We start from the raw sequence: 13,022 nt of genomic DNA on the forward strand, positions 1-13,022 counted from the left end.
CCGGATAATGCCGAAAACGCATACGGAAAATAATTAATAGCACGGACATTGCCGATTGTCATTATGGGTCCGCTACTTTAAGTTTAATGATTGTTATTTACATAAAGTTAAAGTTAATGTAAGATTTTAACACCACGACAAGTGCCTAATACGGTTTTGTAGAAAAAGGTCAGAACATATACCATCTGAAAACGTTTAGTATAAAGAAATTCCGTGGAGCTAAAAATAGGTGTCGAATTCTTTACCTACCATTATCTCAACAAAAGCTTTTATCTGTTAAATACCAGGTAGAGATATATCACTATGCGTGATATATTATATCATATCGATTAAATTTTATTTTACTTCCGTCTTGATAAACTTTAAAATGTCTCAGAGAGTAGCTGTTCAGACTAGAAAATCAGGGCATTTGATTGTTGCGGCTATTGATTTTGGGACGACATATTCTGGATACGCCTATTCATTTAAAGATCACTATCAACGAAATCCGCTTCAGGTAAAATATTTCACTGTTTGAATGTAGTTTCGATTTACTACTTAGAGCATTGTGCTGAATAACGATTTTATTACATTAGGATTGTTTCCTCTAACATAAACAAATCGCCCGTAGTTTTAGAGCTCTCCTGTACGGACTGTGGAAGTCAGTTACAGACATATTCAGGACAGAATACCCGCCGTCTTCTTCGAAGCGAGATATATATATACACACAATAACAGTGACCTTTTTTTAAATTTGATGCAACATACTTTTGTAGATAATCATTTAATACTTATCTGGCATAAATAAAAGTAAACATCGGGATAGGTAAGTCAAATTGCAAAGGAAAGAAAAGCGGAATATAACTATAACCTTACAAGTATTAAGTGTTTATTCTCGCAGAATCAATATCTAATGTCACAGTGGTAATAAAATCTGTGAAAAGATCCTTTTGAAGCAAAGAATGCAACAACACAGAATAATAGCAGACTCGGTTTGATTGAGTCTGTTCACGAGAGGTAATGAAATGTGCAACGCCTCTCACGCCCCCTAGCACCGGCTTAAGCGGAACTCTTCTACACGTTTATTTAATGGACGTTTATTGAAGTCCTGCCTATAATTGTAAAACACACACGAGCACTGTTTACTTTTATGCTTTTATGTGTCAAAATACATCAACAAAAATACAGTACGATGGATAAAATTCGGTCTGATTTTGATAATAATCAAGTTGTTTATAAGAATTTATTTTAGCTTAATGGAGAGGAAAGCTTAAATCTTATTTGAATCACTCTCGAGTCTGCGTCCTAAGAAAACCAGTACTTGTATTATATAAGAAGACATGGCACGCAGTGGGACTCGAGTACACGACGTCCTAGATGAGCGGCTGACACCTTAACTACTCACTGCTCTCCTCAAATTGTTTATATTATTTGCATGGCTTTCAAATATCTTTCTCTTTTGGCAATTAGATATTCAGTCATTCATGGACAGATGGGCACGGACTCTTCACCACCAAAGGGCCAACACTAGTGCTGTTTGATAAAAATGGAGACTTTAATGCTTTTGGTTACGAGGTAGGTAAAGTAATTAAATATCACCAATTTAGATGTGTTATTAGTATATATATTTTGATAATTTGTTAAACCAGTTAACAACTGTACATTTTCAAACATGAAAATTCAAATGCAAACATGTTGCACGATAACATATTGTATATATATATATATAGCATATTATTTGTTTTGTCTTTGTCACGTTTAACGTTGCAGCGACACTATCATAGGTCATATGGCGACTTTCAAGCTTTGATGGTGGCGGTATAACCCAGTTGCCCCTCCGGGCATTGTTTCATCACTGAAGTGCACCCAGGTACAACCACTGTCCTTCCTTAAGTCAGATGAATGGCTTCATGAGTGAGGTTCGGCGAGGGGCAAGTATTTCGAAGTCAACGACCCTAAGCTATTGGCCACGGAGGCCCCAATATAGCATAAAAACGTATATACATCATTGAAAGATGTCAGATCTTTAGGTTATAATGTTGCTTAGATTAATCAATTTCTGCTATGGATCTCTGTATTGCATAACTATACTTCTTCCTCTGTCTTGTAAAATAGGAACATGGTGGAGTCAAAGAGTGAGGTAGCTTCTATTTCCCAGTTGTTATTTAACCACTGTTAATTCAAGAGTCTCCTTTTCGGGTATTTTGTGTGTGTATGTTTTGTTTTGATTAGTGCATGCATTTGTGCTCAAACTTTGATTTTGTGGAGTGGTGTTTTAGCGACTGCGTTGTTTGAATATTGCTCATCCTGTACAGCTTTTGTCGTTGTTTCCAACCTTGCGATTTCTTGATAAACATAATCATCGCTTTTATTCATAGGATGTTTTAACTACAGTAACTTTACGTCTTTAAACTACCGATTGTAAGAAAAATGGTTTAAGAAAGTTATTTCGGAAGGCATTTAAAGTGTGTAGATTGATTAAATAAAATTCTAATTAGCATATAGGCTTATTCTCCTGTTTTGTTTTAATCTTATTACAATAGAAGGAAATGATATTTGTAATAAAGGCATTGTTTACGGATGTTTTACATTGCTTAAATTTCAGTATGACTAAAGGTTAAATTTGAAGTCAGCTAGCCGTACATAAATTGGCACAAAAATCCGTTTCCTTCGTTTCGTAGTACTTAAGTTATTAATCATTCCAAGCTTTATCTTTGACCTTAACATTTGTACTGTGTGGTGCAATGTTTCAATTATATACTGTTTTGCGTTTCAATTTATACCTGGTTTCATGAAATTTGTCTGATGTTTCTTTCTATAAGCTGATTTTAGATATGAAAAATTTACCTTGCGTATTTTCTGTATTATCTTTGTTGGAGTAATATTTGCTTCACTGAAGACAAAGTTTAATGTTAACTTTTGTAATTAATATTAGCACGTTAAAATGAACCGAAGTAAAATGGTCTTTTATCTGTTCCAGGCAGAAGAAAAATATGCACAACTTTCTTCGTCAGATAAACATACCGGATGGAAGTACTTCCGACATTTCAAAATGACCCTTCATAATAGAACAGTAAGAAACTTTTGATTGCATCTGAAAATCCGAGGGGATGGTTATATTGGAATACTTTATCATCTTATGACCTACAAAATATGATTCTTTTAGTCGCAATTTACTGATTAACCATATATGGTAATGCCTATATAAGGAAGAAATGATGAAATGACGTGCCTAAAATTACTCCCGTTTCATTGTATAAATAGTATGTATTCAAATGGCCATTTTTTTTTATTGATGCACATCCTCTATTAAATTATTCCATTTCCAAACTTGTAACCCTAACCATTCTTAGACTAGATAGTTCAGACGTTTAACCCTTTTCTCGCCAAATTAATTGAAATCTTTACTAAAAGTGTAACTCACAACCAGTCATCTTGACAATACTTTATATCAATTGTAGAACCTCACGTTGAAAACAAAACTACGTGATGACCAGGGGAAGACAATGCCAGCCATAAAAGTATTTTCTGCCGCTATCAAGTACCTAAAGACACACCTTTTAGACAAGTTGACAGAATCTTACTATAACAGACAGCAATCAGTTAAAGGCAATGCAGCTGCTAAAGACGTTGGTATAAACGTGAATGATGATATACTTTGGGTCTTAACAGTTCCAGCTATATGGAATGACTCAGCAAAACAATTTATGAGAGTAGCAGCTGTGCAGGTAAACTTTAAATAATTCCATCTTCTTTAACTTAAGGAGGTAGGTTACCTTCATATTTGTATGTGCGCATGTCTAACCGGAAGCTAACGTGACGATTTACGACGACGTTTACGACAAACTAAATGTGTTTGTATATTCATTCTTCTGAAAACAAATCATGAACCTGTCTTCGATCTGATGCTTTATGGTTTAATAATGCAGAACTAATGAATAAACTGCCGCAGAAACGCTTCAAAACATTGTTGCCTTAAAATGAGGTCATTGACGTCATGACGTTACGTGTCAGTTACCGCGCAAAGTTAATAGCTTTTATCTTGAAAGCACGTAATTCTGTGCATTTTCTTTATTTTAACAATTTTCAAATAACCATTACTTGCTGAATTATTAGTTACGAGTCTTTTACTCTGAATAATAATCAATATTTTGCTTCTTTTATGTAGTTATATTAAAACGTTATGCGCAATGAAAGAAAATGGATGATGGTAACCAACGTTATTTGGAATATAGTTGGGTGAAAGGTTACTTGTAACGTCCATTTTCAAATAAAAAATCTAGCAGTTTGATTTGTAATACCTGTTTTTCAGGTTCCGTTGATAATTTGTTACTTATGTACTAAAACTAAGATCTAAAATTGTTCATATTTCAGTAGAAAATTGTGTTTTTTTAATTTAATTGATGTTACCATGGAAACGAAGCCCGTGACCTATGTATCTAAATGTAAAATTCGAAAGCGTTGACACTGGTCTATTTAAGAAACAAAGCTTCGGCTTTTTATTTTCATTTAACAATATCCATGAGAATAATAGCAGCATGCTGAACGATTTTTCCATGAAAAATGCCAGACGAAGGGTACTGCTGTAAGTTTTCTAAGCTGTGAAATTTGTTTGAATAAATGCAAATAACACGAAAATATATTTTACATTAGAAATAATGTGTTTTAAAGCTACATTAACTAGAAAGATAATCTTATTCAATTTTTTTTATAAGAAATTACGACAAAACGCAAGATATAAGCTATTTTAAACATCTCTGTTGCCATGGTTACTGTAAACTTTAAGAAAAATAGGGTACCATGTAAAGTGCTTGGTATTTTGCTAATAATATTTCCCAAATATTCCATGTTGGCCATTAACAGAATGGCACCGAAGCCGTCGAAAACCCCTATTTTTGTACATAGTTGATTAAAAATGAGAGAAACTGCGTTACCATGGAAACACGAGCCCCGCGACATATACATTTAAAGCTTATATTAAAAAGCTAACGTGCAAACTAGTAAAATTATCAATTACGCAGACTTCTACGGTTATCAATGAAACTAAAATACACTGAAAAGTGTTAAATATCCGTATTTTCCTTCTTCTTTCAATATGAAATACCTTTGGAGGGTCATGTTCTTCAAACCTGGATAAAAATTGAACTTGAAGAGACAGAGACAAACAAAATTGAGATTGTAGCACTTAAAACTTCATATTACACGAAACACAAAAAATTGCTGCGGTTCAACTAATTTGAATTTACCCTTGTAACAAGGTCACCTACCTCCTTAAGGTATACTGTTGTACGTATTTCAAAGAAAGTAAGTCGCTTGCAAGTCTTACAGAGACAAAGTATTGAAAGCTGTTAACAAAACAATGCGTCCAAGGACTGGTTTTCGAGGTTTCCAATCGATGCATGAAACAGCTGCGGCTCATAAAGTGCCATCTTATAAAAGTTTCTTATAGATAAAAAAGTGGTAAAAATCAAATATCCCGCTTATTCACCAAATGTAAGTCCTGGTGACATTTTCCTCTTCCCAAGACAGAAAAAGATGCTTGCTGGGCGCAGGTATTTATTAAAATCAATAAAGCACTCGGAAGCTGTATTTTTAGTTACTTAATACCATACAAACGGAAGACTTAGAGGTCAGCTTTTATCTCATTTTTAGTCCCCTACTGGTTGAAAATCAGTTTCGGGGACTATAGGAATGCGCTTTTCCGTCCGTCCGTCATTCCGTCCGTCCGTCTGTCCGCAATTTCGTGTCCGGTGCAAAACGCTGTCATTCATGAAAGGATTTCAATATAACTTTGCACAAATGTTTTCCATAATAAGACGATGTGCCATGCACAACTTTCAGACCCCTAGCTTAAAGGTCAAGGTCACAATTGGAGGTCAAAGTTCAACAAGGCTATTTTTCCTGTCCGGTCCATAACTCTGCCACCAATGGAGGGATTTTAATATAACGTGGAATTCATATACCTAATAATAAGACGATGTGTCTTTTAGATCCCTAGCTCAAAAGTCAAGGCCACACTTAGCAGTCAAATCTTAACATGATATGAACAGGGTCTGTTTCATGTCCGATCCATAACTCTGTCTTTCATTAAGGGATTTTAATATTATTTGGCACAAATGTCTCCACTGATGAGATAACGTGTCATGCACAAAACCCGGAGCCCTACCTTAAGGTTAAGGTCACAATTGAAGGTCAAAGGTCAACAGGTTTCTTTTTTTATCCGGTCCATAACTCTGTCATCCATGAAGAGATTTTATATAACCTGGCACAAATGTTCCGCATGATGAGACGACGACGTGTCATGCGCAAAACCCTGACCCCTAGCACAAATGTGAAGGTCATAATTGGAGGTCAAAGGTCAATAGTTGTTTTTCCTGTCCGGTCCAGAACTCTGTCATCCAAGTGAATAAAATATTACTTGGCATAAACGTTCCCTATGATGAGACGACGTAACACCTAGAACCCTAGCTTAAAAATCAAGGCCAAACTTGGAGATCAAAGGTCAAAGGATTTTTCGTGTCCGGTCTAAAACTAAGTCATGCACAACAGGATCTAGATGTCAGTTTGCACAAATATTCCCCTGCATGAGACGTGCCATGCGCACAACCCGGGCCCTTAGCTGAAAGGTAAAGGTCACACTTAGGGGTCAAAGGTCAGACTCAAAAATGACTTTGTCCAGAGCATTTCTTTTTCATGAATGAAGGAATTTTGATGCAACTTGGCACAAATGTTCACCACTATGAGGCATTTCTTGTTTTAAGAATTACTTCCCTTTGTTGTTGCTATAAATAGCTTATATTGTACTTTTTTATTACTGGCCATAGGAAAAAAATCGAGGCAACTTTTCTGTCCTACAACATATGTCTAACATCCAAAATTTAGGTGTGTTTTAACCTCTCTCTACGTGGTAAAGGGGCTTTTAGGATTAACTTCCCTTTGTTGTTACTATAAAAAAACTAGTTTTTTTATAACCAAAAATCCATATCTAAATACAGGTGCTAGTGTAAAGAAATTTGCTATGACGGGCATATATTGTGACATTCTGGCACACTTTATATTTGTAGATGTTATAAAAAAAACTGTAGGTTTTATATATGCAAATTTTAATCCAAGTGTTGTGTTATAACATATTGATTATATAGTACAATATTGTTTATACATCATTGCCAGATAGGTCTTTACCTATTTCAATTCTCGGTTATTTTATCATCAATCAACGAATTAATCAAATACTGTTACGTGTTGATGTATACTCCAATAAAAATAAAATCAGTTGCTAATAATATTTCCCTAAATCCAAAAAGAAACAATCTGTAATAACTATCAACAACTTCTCTTATAAATTATTATTTACTAAATGTATCATTCCGTAAAAATCTGAAAGTGCTGTCTCGGAAAGATACCAGATTGTAGCAAACAAGATCTTTATTACGCTGCGATACTGCTTTAGGGAAAATGAAAATATGTAGGTTAAAAATAGAAGGCTTCACTTTAAAAAAAACATAATTTCCATTTATATATCGTTCATACGTTTTTGGCAATTCTGCTAATATTGTATGAACTAGAACCTTAAACTGCTTAACCTTGGGCTAGACCTTCTTTCAGTCTGAAGCATTTTCAAATGGTTTCACATTAAATGCTTTATGTTTTTCATAGATGTGGATGTCTTAAACTCATTTGCAGGGATTTGTGCAGATCATGTTAGTTAAAACTGGTTTCTACCCTATATCCACCACATTCTGGTGCAGACGACATCTAATTTGTGCCAGAGTCACTTCAGTTATTGAATAATATGTAAATGAAGAATATTGACTCATTGCAATTTCATCAACATGATATAACGGAAGCATATTGACAAAATTTTCTAAATTGTTTAAGGTCAATCAAAGAAGTATACTATTTTTCCAACAGGTGTGAAATAAATGTGACTAAAAAGGACTCATTATTGCACATAATTTTATTATGTATTCAATTACACTAGGATTACATATAAGCAAAAATGTGTCTGATTACTGATTACATGTTACTACTTCAATAAATATGATAGATTGCTGCTGATTACAATTACAGATTATGATTTCCCTAGGTCTGCATCCCTCACAACTTCTAGCACCACCTTAGATTTAAATTTACTGAAAGAGAGGGAGGGAGGGAGGGAGGGAGAGAGAGAGAGATCATGTTACTGAAATTTATTACTTCAGTATTTTACAAATACACACAACTTAACATTTGACGGCTCAACCAAGACCTGCACGTCTTAAACGTTTTATTCGATATTCAGGCAGGTATACCAGAGAGTCAGCTTTTACTTGCCTTAGAACCAGAAGCTGCAGCAATATTTTGTAGAACAGCAGTACTTTCTACAAACAAAAGCGACGAAGCAGGTGCCTTCAAGAAAGATTCGCAATTTATGGTGATCGATCTTGGAGGTAAAGTGTTATAGCGTACCTTTGTGTCAGATGTTTTTTTGTTTTTTTTTTCAGTTTAGCAGAGAAATTTATATGCAGACGGTTTCGACCTTATCGCAGTTTTTGAAAGCGTTATATATTCTGCATTTATTCATATTAAGACAGAATATGTTTCCTTAAAATGTATTCTATTATTAGTCTGTTATGATAATTGGCCTTAAATTCATTTTTCTTTAATCAAATTCTGCGTTAATATATCATTTACGTTGAGTCAATATTATGTCCAGAAGAAGAGGAGTATATTGTTCTGTTTATGTCTGTTCGTGTGTCTGCCTGCCAGCCAGTAAGAAATGGTCAATAGATTGAGGATGCTTATTTCTAAGACATAATTTTTCTGGTCCGGAGTTATTTGGGGCAAAGTTGGGCGCACAGCGTACTGGAGACTGAACTTTACATGCGAAGTTACCTATGAAGGCCGTCATGGGGTAACATATTTGTTTAACAATCAGCTCTTGTTTAACACATTTAATACTTTTTCTGTCAGGTGGTACAGTTGATATCACAGTTCATAAGGTCCACAATGATGAGAAATTGCATGAAGTTTACCCACCCAGTGGCGGACCTTGGGGTGGCACACTTGTCGATGAACAAATCTATGAGTTTTTGGAAAATCTTTTTGGAAGGAAGGTTCTACAAATACTACAGAAGGAAAGCAAAACTGAAACCCTCGATATGCACAGAACATTAGAGTTAAAGAAACGCCAGTTCAAAGTGATGGATGAAGAAGATGGAAAAGTGAATCTAACATTACCAAGTTCTTTGTATGAGATATATGACGAAGAAAATAGTGAAGAAACGTTCTTGGACAGGCTAGAAAGACTGAAATCAAATAAGGTTCAGAAGAAAAGAGGGAGATTAATAATTGATCAAGATATATTTCATGAAATGTTCATGAAATCGATTGATAGTCTGACGGAACATTTGGAAGCAATATGTAGGAGACATGATATGGCAGAGGTGAAAACCTTAATCCTGGTCGGTGGATATTCAGAATGTGATGTACTGAAACAATCTATCAAAGACACCTTCACAGACAAGCATGTGATTATTCCAGAAGAGGCTTCAAGCGCCGTAGTTAAAGGTTTGAATGTTATACATCATTCCAAACTGTGGAAGTGGTGGTTATTTCATTTGCTTTCAGATAAATAGTATGTTCAGTTTGATAAAGCAATGGTTTTTGGCAGTCAGTTGATAAGATGATAACACAAATGTTTTTGATTTTGGACTCTGTTCAGACATTTTGATGAAGTTTAATTATGTTCTGAGTCTAACTTTTGATAGTCTTTGATATACTTCAGGTGCTGTTCTGTTTGGACACAATCCTGATATAATCGATTCAAGGAGAGCGCCATGCACATATGGTAATGTATATTGATTTGACGAAGCACAACATAACATTATGTAATATACACAAAATGGAAATATATGAGTACTTTAGTTCATATTTTGAAACAATCGTTAGATTTGTTTTCGTATATGCCAAAACTGCTCTGGTACTTAAATTGAGATATTGCAAAAAACAAAGCCTTCTTTAACATTTTAAGTAAAAACTAGTCGTGGAGATTGTATCAAAAACTGGGGTATTTTGTTACTTACGAGAATACGTGGAAATGTGATGTTTGTTTGGACGTGGCTAACCTGTATGTGTCACAGACAGTGATGATCCTCTAACTATATTTAATATGAAAATAGTTTAATACTGCATATTACATAAATTAGATATGTATTGACACTAAACTACAAATTAATTTCTTTACATGATCTCGTTAAATATTCGTATTGCAGAGGAATTTGTGGAATGAAGCATACATTTACTGGAGATGAACTATTTTTGCTGGTCACACAAGCTTTATAACAAAACCATGCTATTTGATTTTGCAGGTATAAGCTCCGCAGTGCCGTTTGATCCCAAAATTCATCCAGCTATGCACAAGCACAGAGATATGTGTGAAGATGTATTCAAAGTCTTCATACCAATTGGAACTGAAATTGTGCCAGGCAAAACTCAGGTAATCCATTCATTCAACACAGCGCAGAGCTCTTCAGTAGAGATATATAAATCTATCTCTGAGCATCCGTCCTTCATAACAGATCCCGGATGTGAAAAGGTTGGCGAGATTGACATTAGTGGTACTGCTGGAGAATCAACTAGAGTGGACATTATCATGAAATTTGGAGATACAGAATTGCATGTCGAGGCAAAAGAGCAAGAAACCGGAAACAAAATATCGGCGAAGTTTAATTTTTTGCGATGAAAAAAAAAATATATAGGCATATTTATCATACATACTGTTTTAGGTTGGCGACTGCTTTACTGTTGTTTATGTGTACATTATTTGCTCTTACGTTTATGTTTCATCTCATTCTTACAATCAGTATAATATTCGCCAAATGAAATACAAATACATGCTTTAAGAGGATAATTCTACCATAATTTAAAAGTATCACGCAGGCACTGACACTAGATGGTATTGTGTGATCTTTCTTATATTATTTTTTGCAAGTACTTGTTCAGTTCTTGCATTAATAAAGCGCTGTTTCCAGGAACCTGAAAACACCTATGTCTTATATAATTTTGAAGTTGATAACTAAATAGCTGGACTAGTTCAGTCTTTATTTGGCGATGAAATTTTCTTTTATAAGTAGTATTATATATATATATATATATATTTATGCAGCCAGTTTGCAAATAGATATTACGTATTTAGAAAATGATAAAACAGGATTGTTTAAATATATCTATATACGAATATATAGGAAGTAATAAATGTGCGGGGATGAGAAGTTGTATATACTGATTTTTGATTTGCCTACAAATTGTTAACACATATACCAAGTCAGTGTGTGTTATTATTGTTCACGATGTTTGTTACCCTTTCTTATTTGAAGGTCGGATTTCATAAGTGTTGACTTTAACACATGTGAGTGTACAATCTAAATTGATAAGAGAATTTTAAATCCATGTTTGATGATAAATTTGAAAAATGTTCATAAACGTAGAGTATATCTTAAACATGTTCCAATGTAAACATGATAAAGTTACAATTCACCCGATAGATCATTTCTTAACTGGTTTATTTTTCTATTTTGGTCCCAATATAATATTATAACATTCATTAACTTAAGTTATGATTAAGAGGTTTATACCGCTACCTTCGTTTCTTTTCAATATGATCAGCGTTAGTCATTAAAGTTAAGATTTTAGAAATACTAATCAAATGTAATTTAAGTATTGATAAAGCACAAAGTTTGCTGAAACAACAGATGCGAAATATAGAAAATGTGACACCCTTATACAGGTAAAATTTCACAATTTTCCTAAATCTTACATTTACGCAGTCTATTATAAGGCAGACATAACTGTAACTCTCCCTCTGATTTTGAAATGTGATATTCTTAAATGAGATATTCATAAATTCAATATTTGAATATTTGTTTACTAATAATGATATTAACGACTTTCGTATGAAAATAAATCCGTTTCGTTCAACAATTACACTTTTATTTTTCTACTTGAATGAATGTACGACTGTACTTTAGACGTATGAATCTAATGAATGGAAGGAACTTAACCGTTCTGTTTTTGTTTCCTTTTAAGCCCCAGAATGGAACAATAAATATATCAGTACTATTTTATAATTATACCAATGTAATGGATATACAAGACTAATACAATTAATGTATCTGATATTGAGAGATTTTTTTGGTTTTCTTATGAAAAAGCACTTTACCGAATGTGGCTTGTGTTGTTTTGTAACGTTATTTGATCGGCTATATAGTAAACCTGTTGATGTAATAGGTTTCGGTATATTTTGTTACTCCCATATAAAATACTGTTCAATGAAGAGATGATAATTATCTACGTGATTTCTTTGTTTTCAATGATTATATTTAAGGCTGACAAAATATTTACTATTTTAATACATGTTTATTGAAAATGTCAAATTTCAAGCAAAACGTTCTTCAAGACGCTAGCAGACGACTTTGGTTTACCAGAAAGCAGTGCAACTTTTCAAGTCGTTGTTGATAGGTTTGATAATCTCTGTGCTGTCACAAAAACAATTAAGGATGTTGGACTCACTAATTGTGGACTTATATTTGGTAAGATCTTTACCCACAGAATATTGTTTTGTATGGACTAGGATTCGTGCTTATCATTCGTAAAAATATATCACTCTTCGTATTGTTTATCATCATGAAAATTGTGTAAATCACGCATTTGCAGACAATTCAAAGTATTGTTAATCATAGAAAATTATTTTATTATCCATGCGTTTGTAAATCATCCCAGTTTTTTTTAATTAGTTCAGTTATTGTTGTTAACATATCAGATATCTGAAGTCGAAAATAATAAAAAAAACAGAACATATTTCAAACTAGTGTTTACTTCAAGCTCGTCTTTTCTAATAATAAAGAGGTTTAAAGTGGGTAAATTGTGTCCGGTATTGTAAAACAATATTAGTTATAGCTTCATTACACGGTTTACAATTTCACTGTATATTCTAAACCTTTATTAAACCTCACTTGGATATTAGTTAGAGGGAAGACAGGTTCTGGTTTGGTTTTAGTGTTCAA

General features: G+C 33.7%; 1 protein-coding gene across 1 annotated transcript; it reads left to right on the forward strand.

Annotated features, from left to right (window-relative positions):
- The first annotated feature begins 294 nt into the window (after window positions 1-294).
- On the forward strand, window positions 295-12,816 carry LOC128546639 (heat shock 70 kDa protein 12A-like). The gene is made up of 8 exons (XM_053517641.1): window positions 295-496; window positions 1,450-1,554; window positions 2,960-3,052; window positions 3,441-3,707; window positions 8,261-8,408; window positions 8,932-9,528; window positions 9,746-9,808; window positions 10,329-12,816. Exons 1-8 carry the CDS (start codon window positions 368-370, stop codon window positions 10,700-10,702), a joined length of 1,776 nt encoding a protein of 591 aa, XP_053373616.1. The 5' UTR covers window positions 295-367; the 3' UTR covers window positions 10,703-12,816.
- The last annotated feature ends 206 nt before the right edge of the window (window positions 12,817-13,022 follow it).

The sequence above is a fragment of the Mercenaria mercenaria genome, chromosome 11 (genome assembly GCF_021730395.1).
Source record: "Mercenaria mercenaria strain notata chromosome 11, MADL_Memer_1, whole genome shotgun sequence".
Taxonomy (NCBI): Eukaryota; Metazoa; Mollusca; class Bivalvia; order Venerida; family Veneridae; genus Mercenaria; species Mercenaria mercenaria.

What these genes read in the sequence shown, in the direction of transcription:
- LOC128546639 (XM_053517641.1), top strand. Translation starts at nt 368, where the DNA reads ATGTCTCAGAGAGTAGCTGTTCAGACTAGAAAATCAGGGCATTTGATT. An exon ending in TTAATGCTTTTGGTTACGAG is followed by an intron (nt 1,555 to 2,959) that starts GTAGGTAAAGTA and finishes TATCTGTTCCAG; the next exon opens with GCAGAAGAAAAATATGCACA. An exon ending in TTCAAGCGCCGTAGTTAAAG is followed by an intron (nt 9,529 to 9,745) that starts GTTTGAATGTTA and finishes GATATACTTCAG; the next exon opens with GTGCTGTTCTGTTTGGACAC.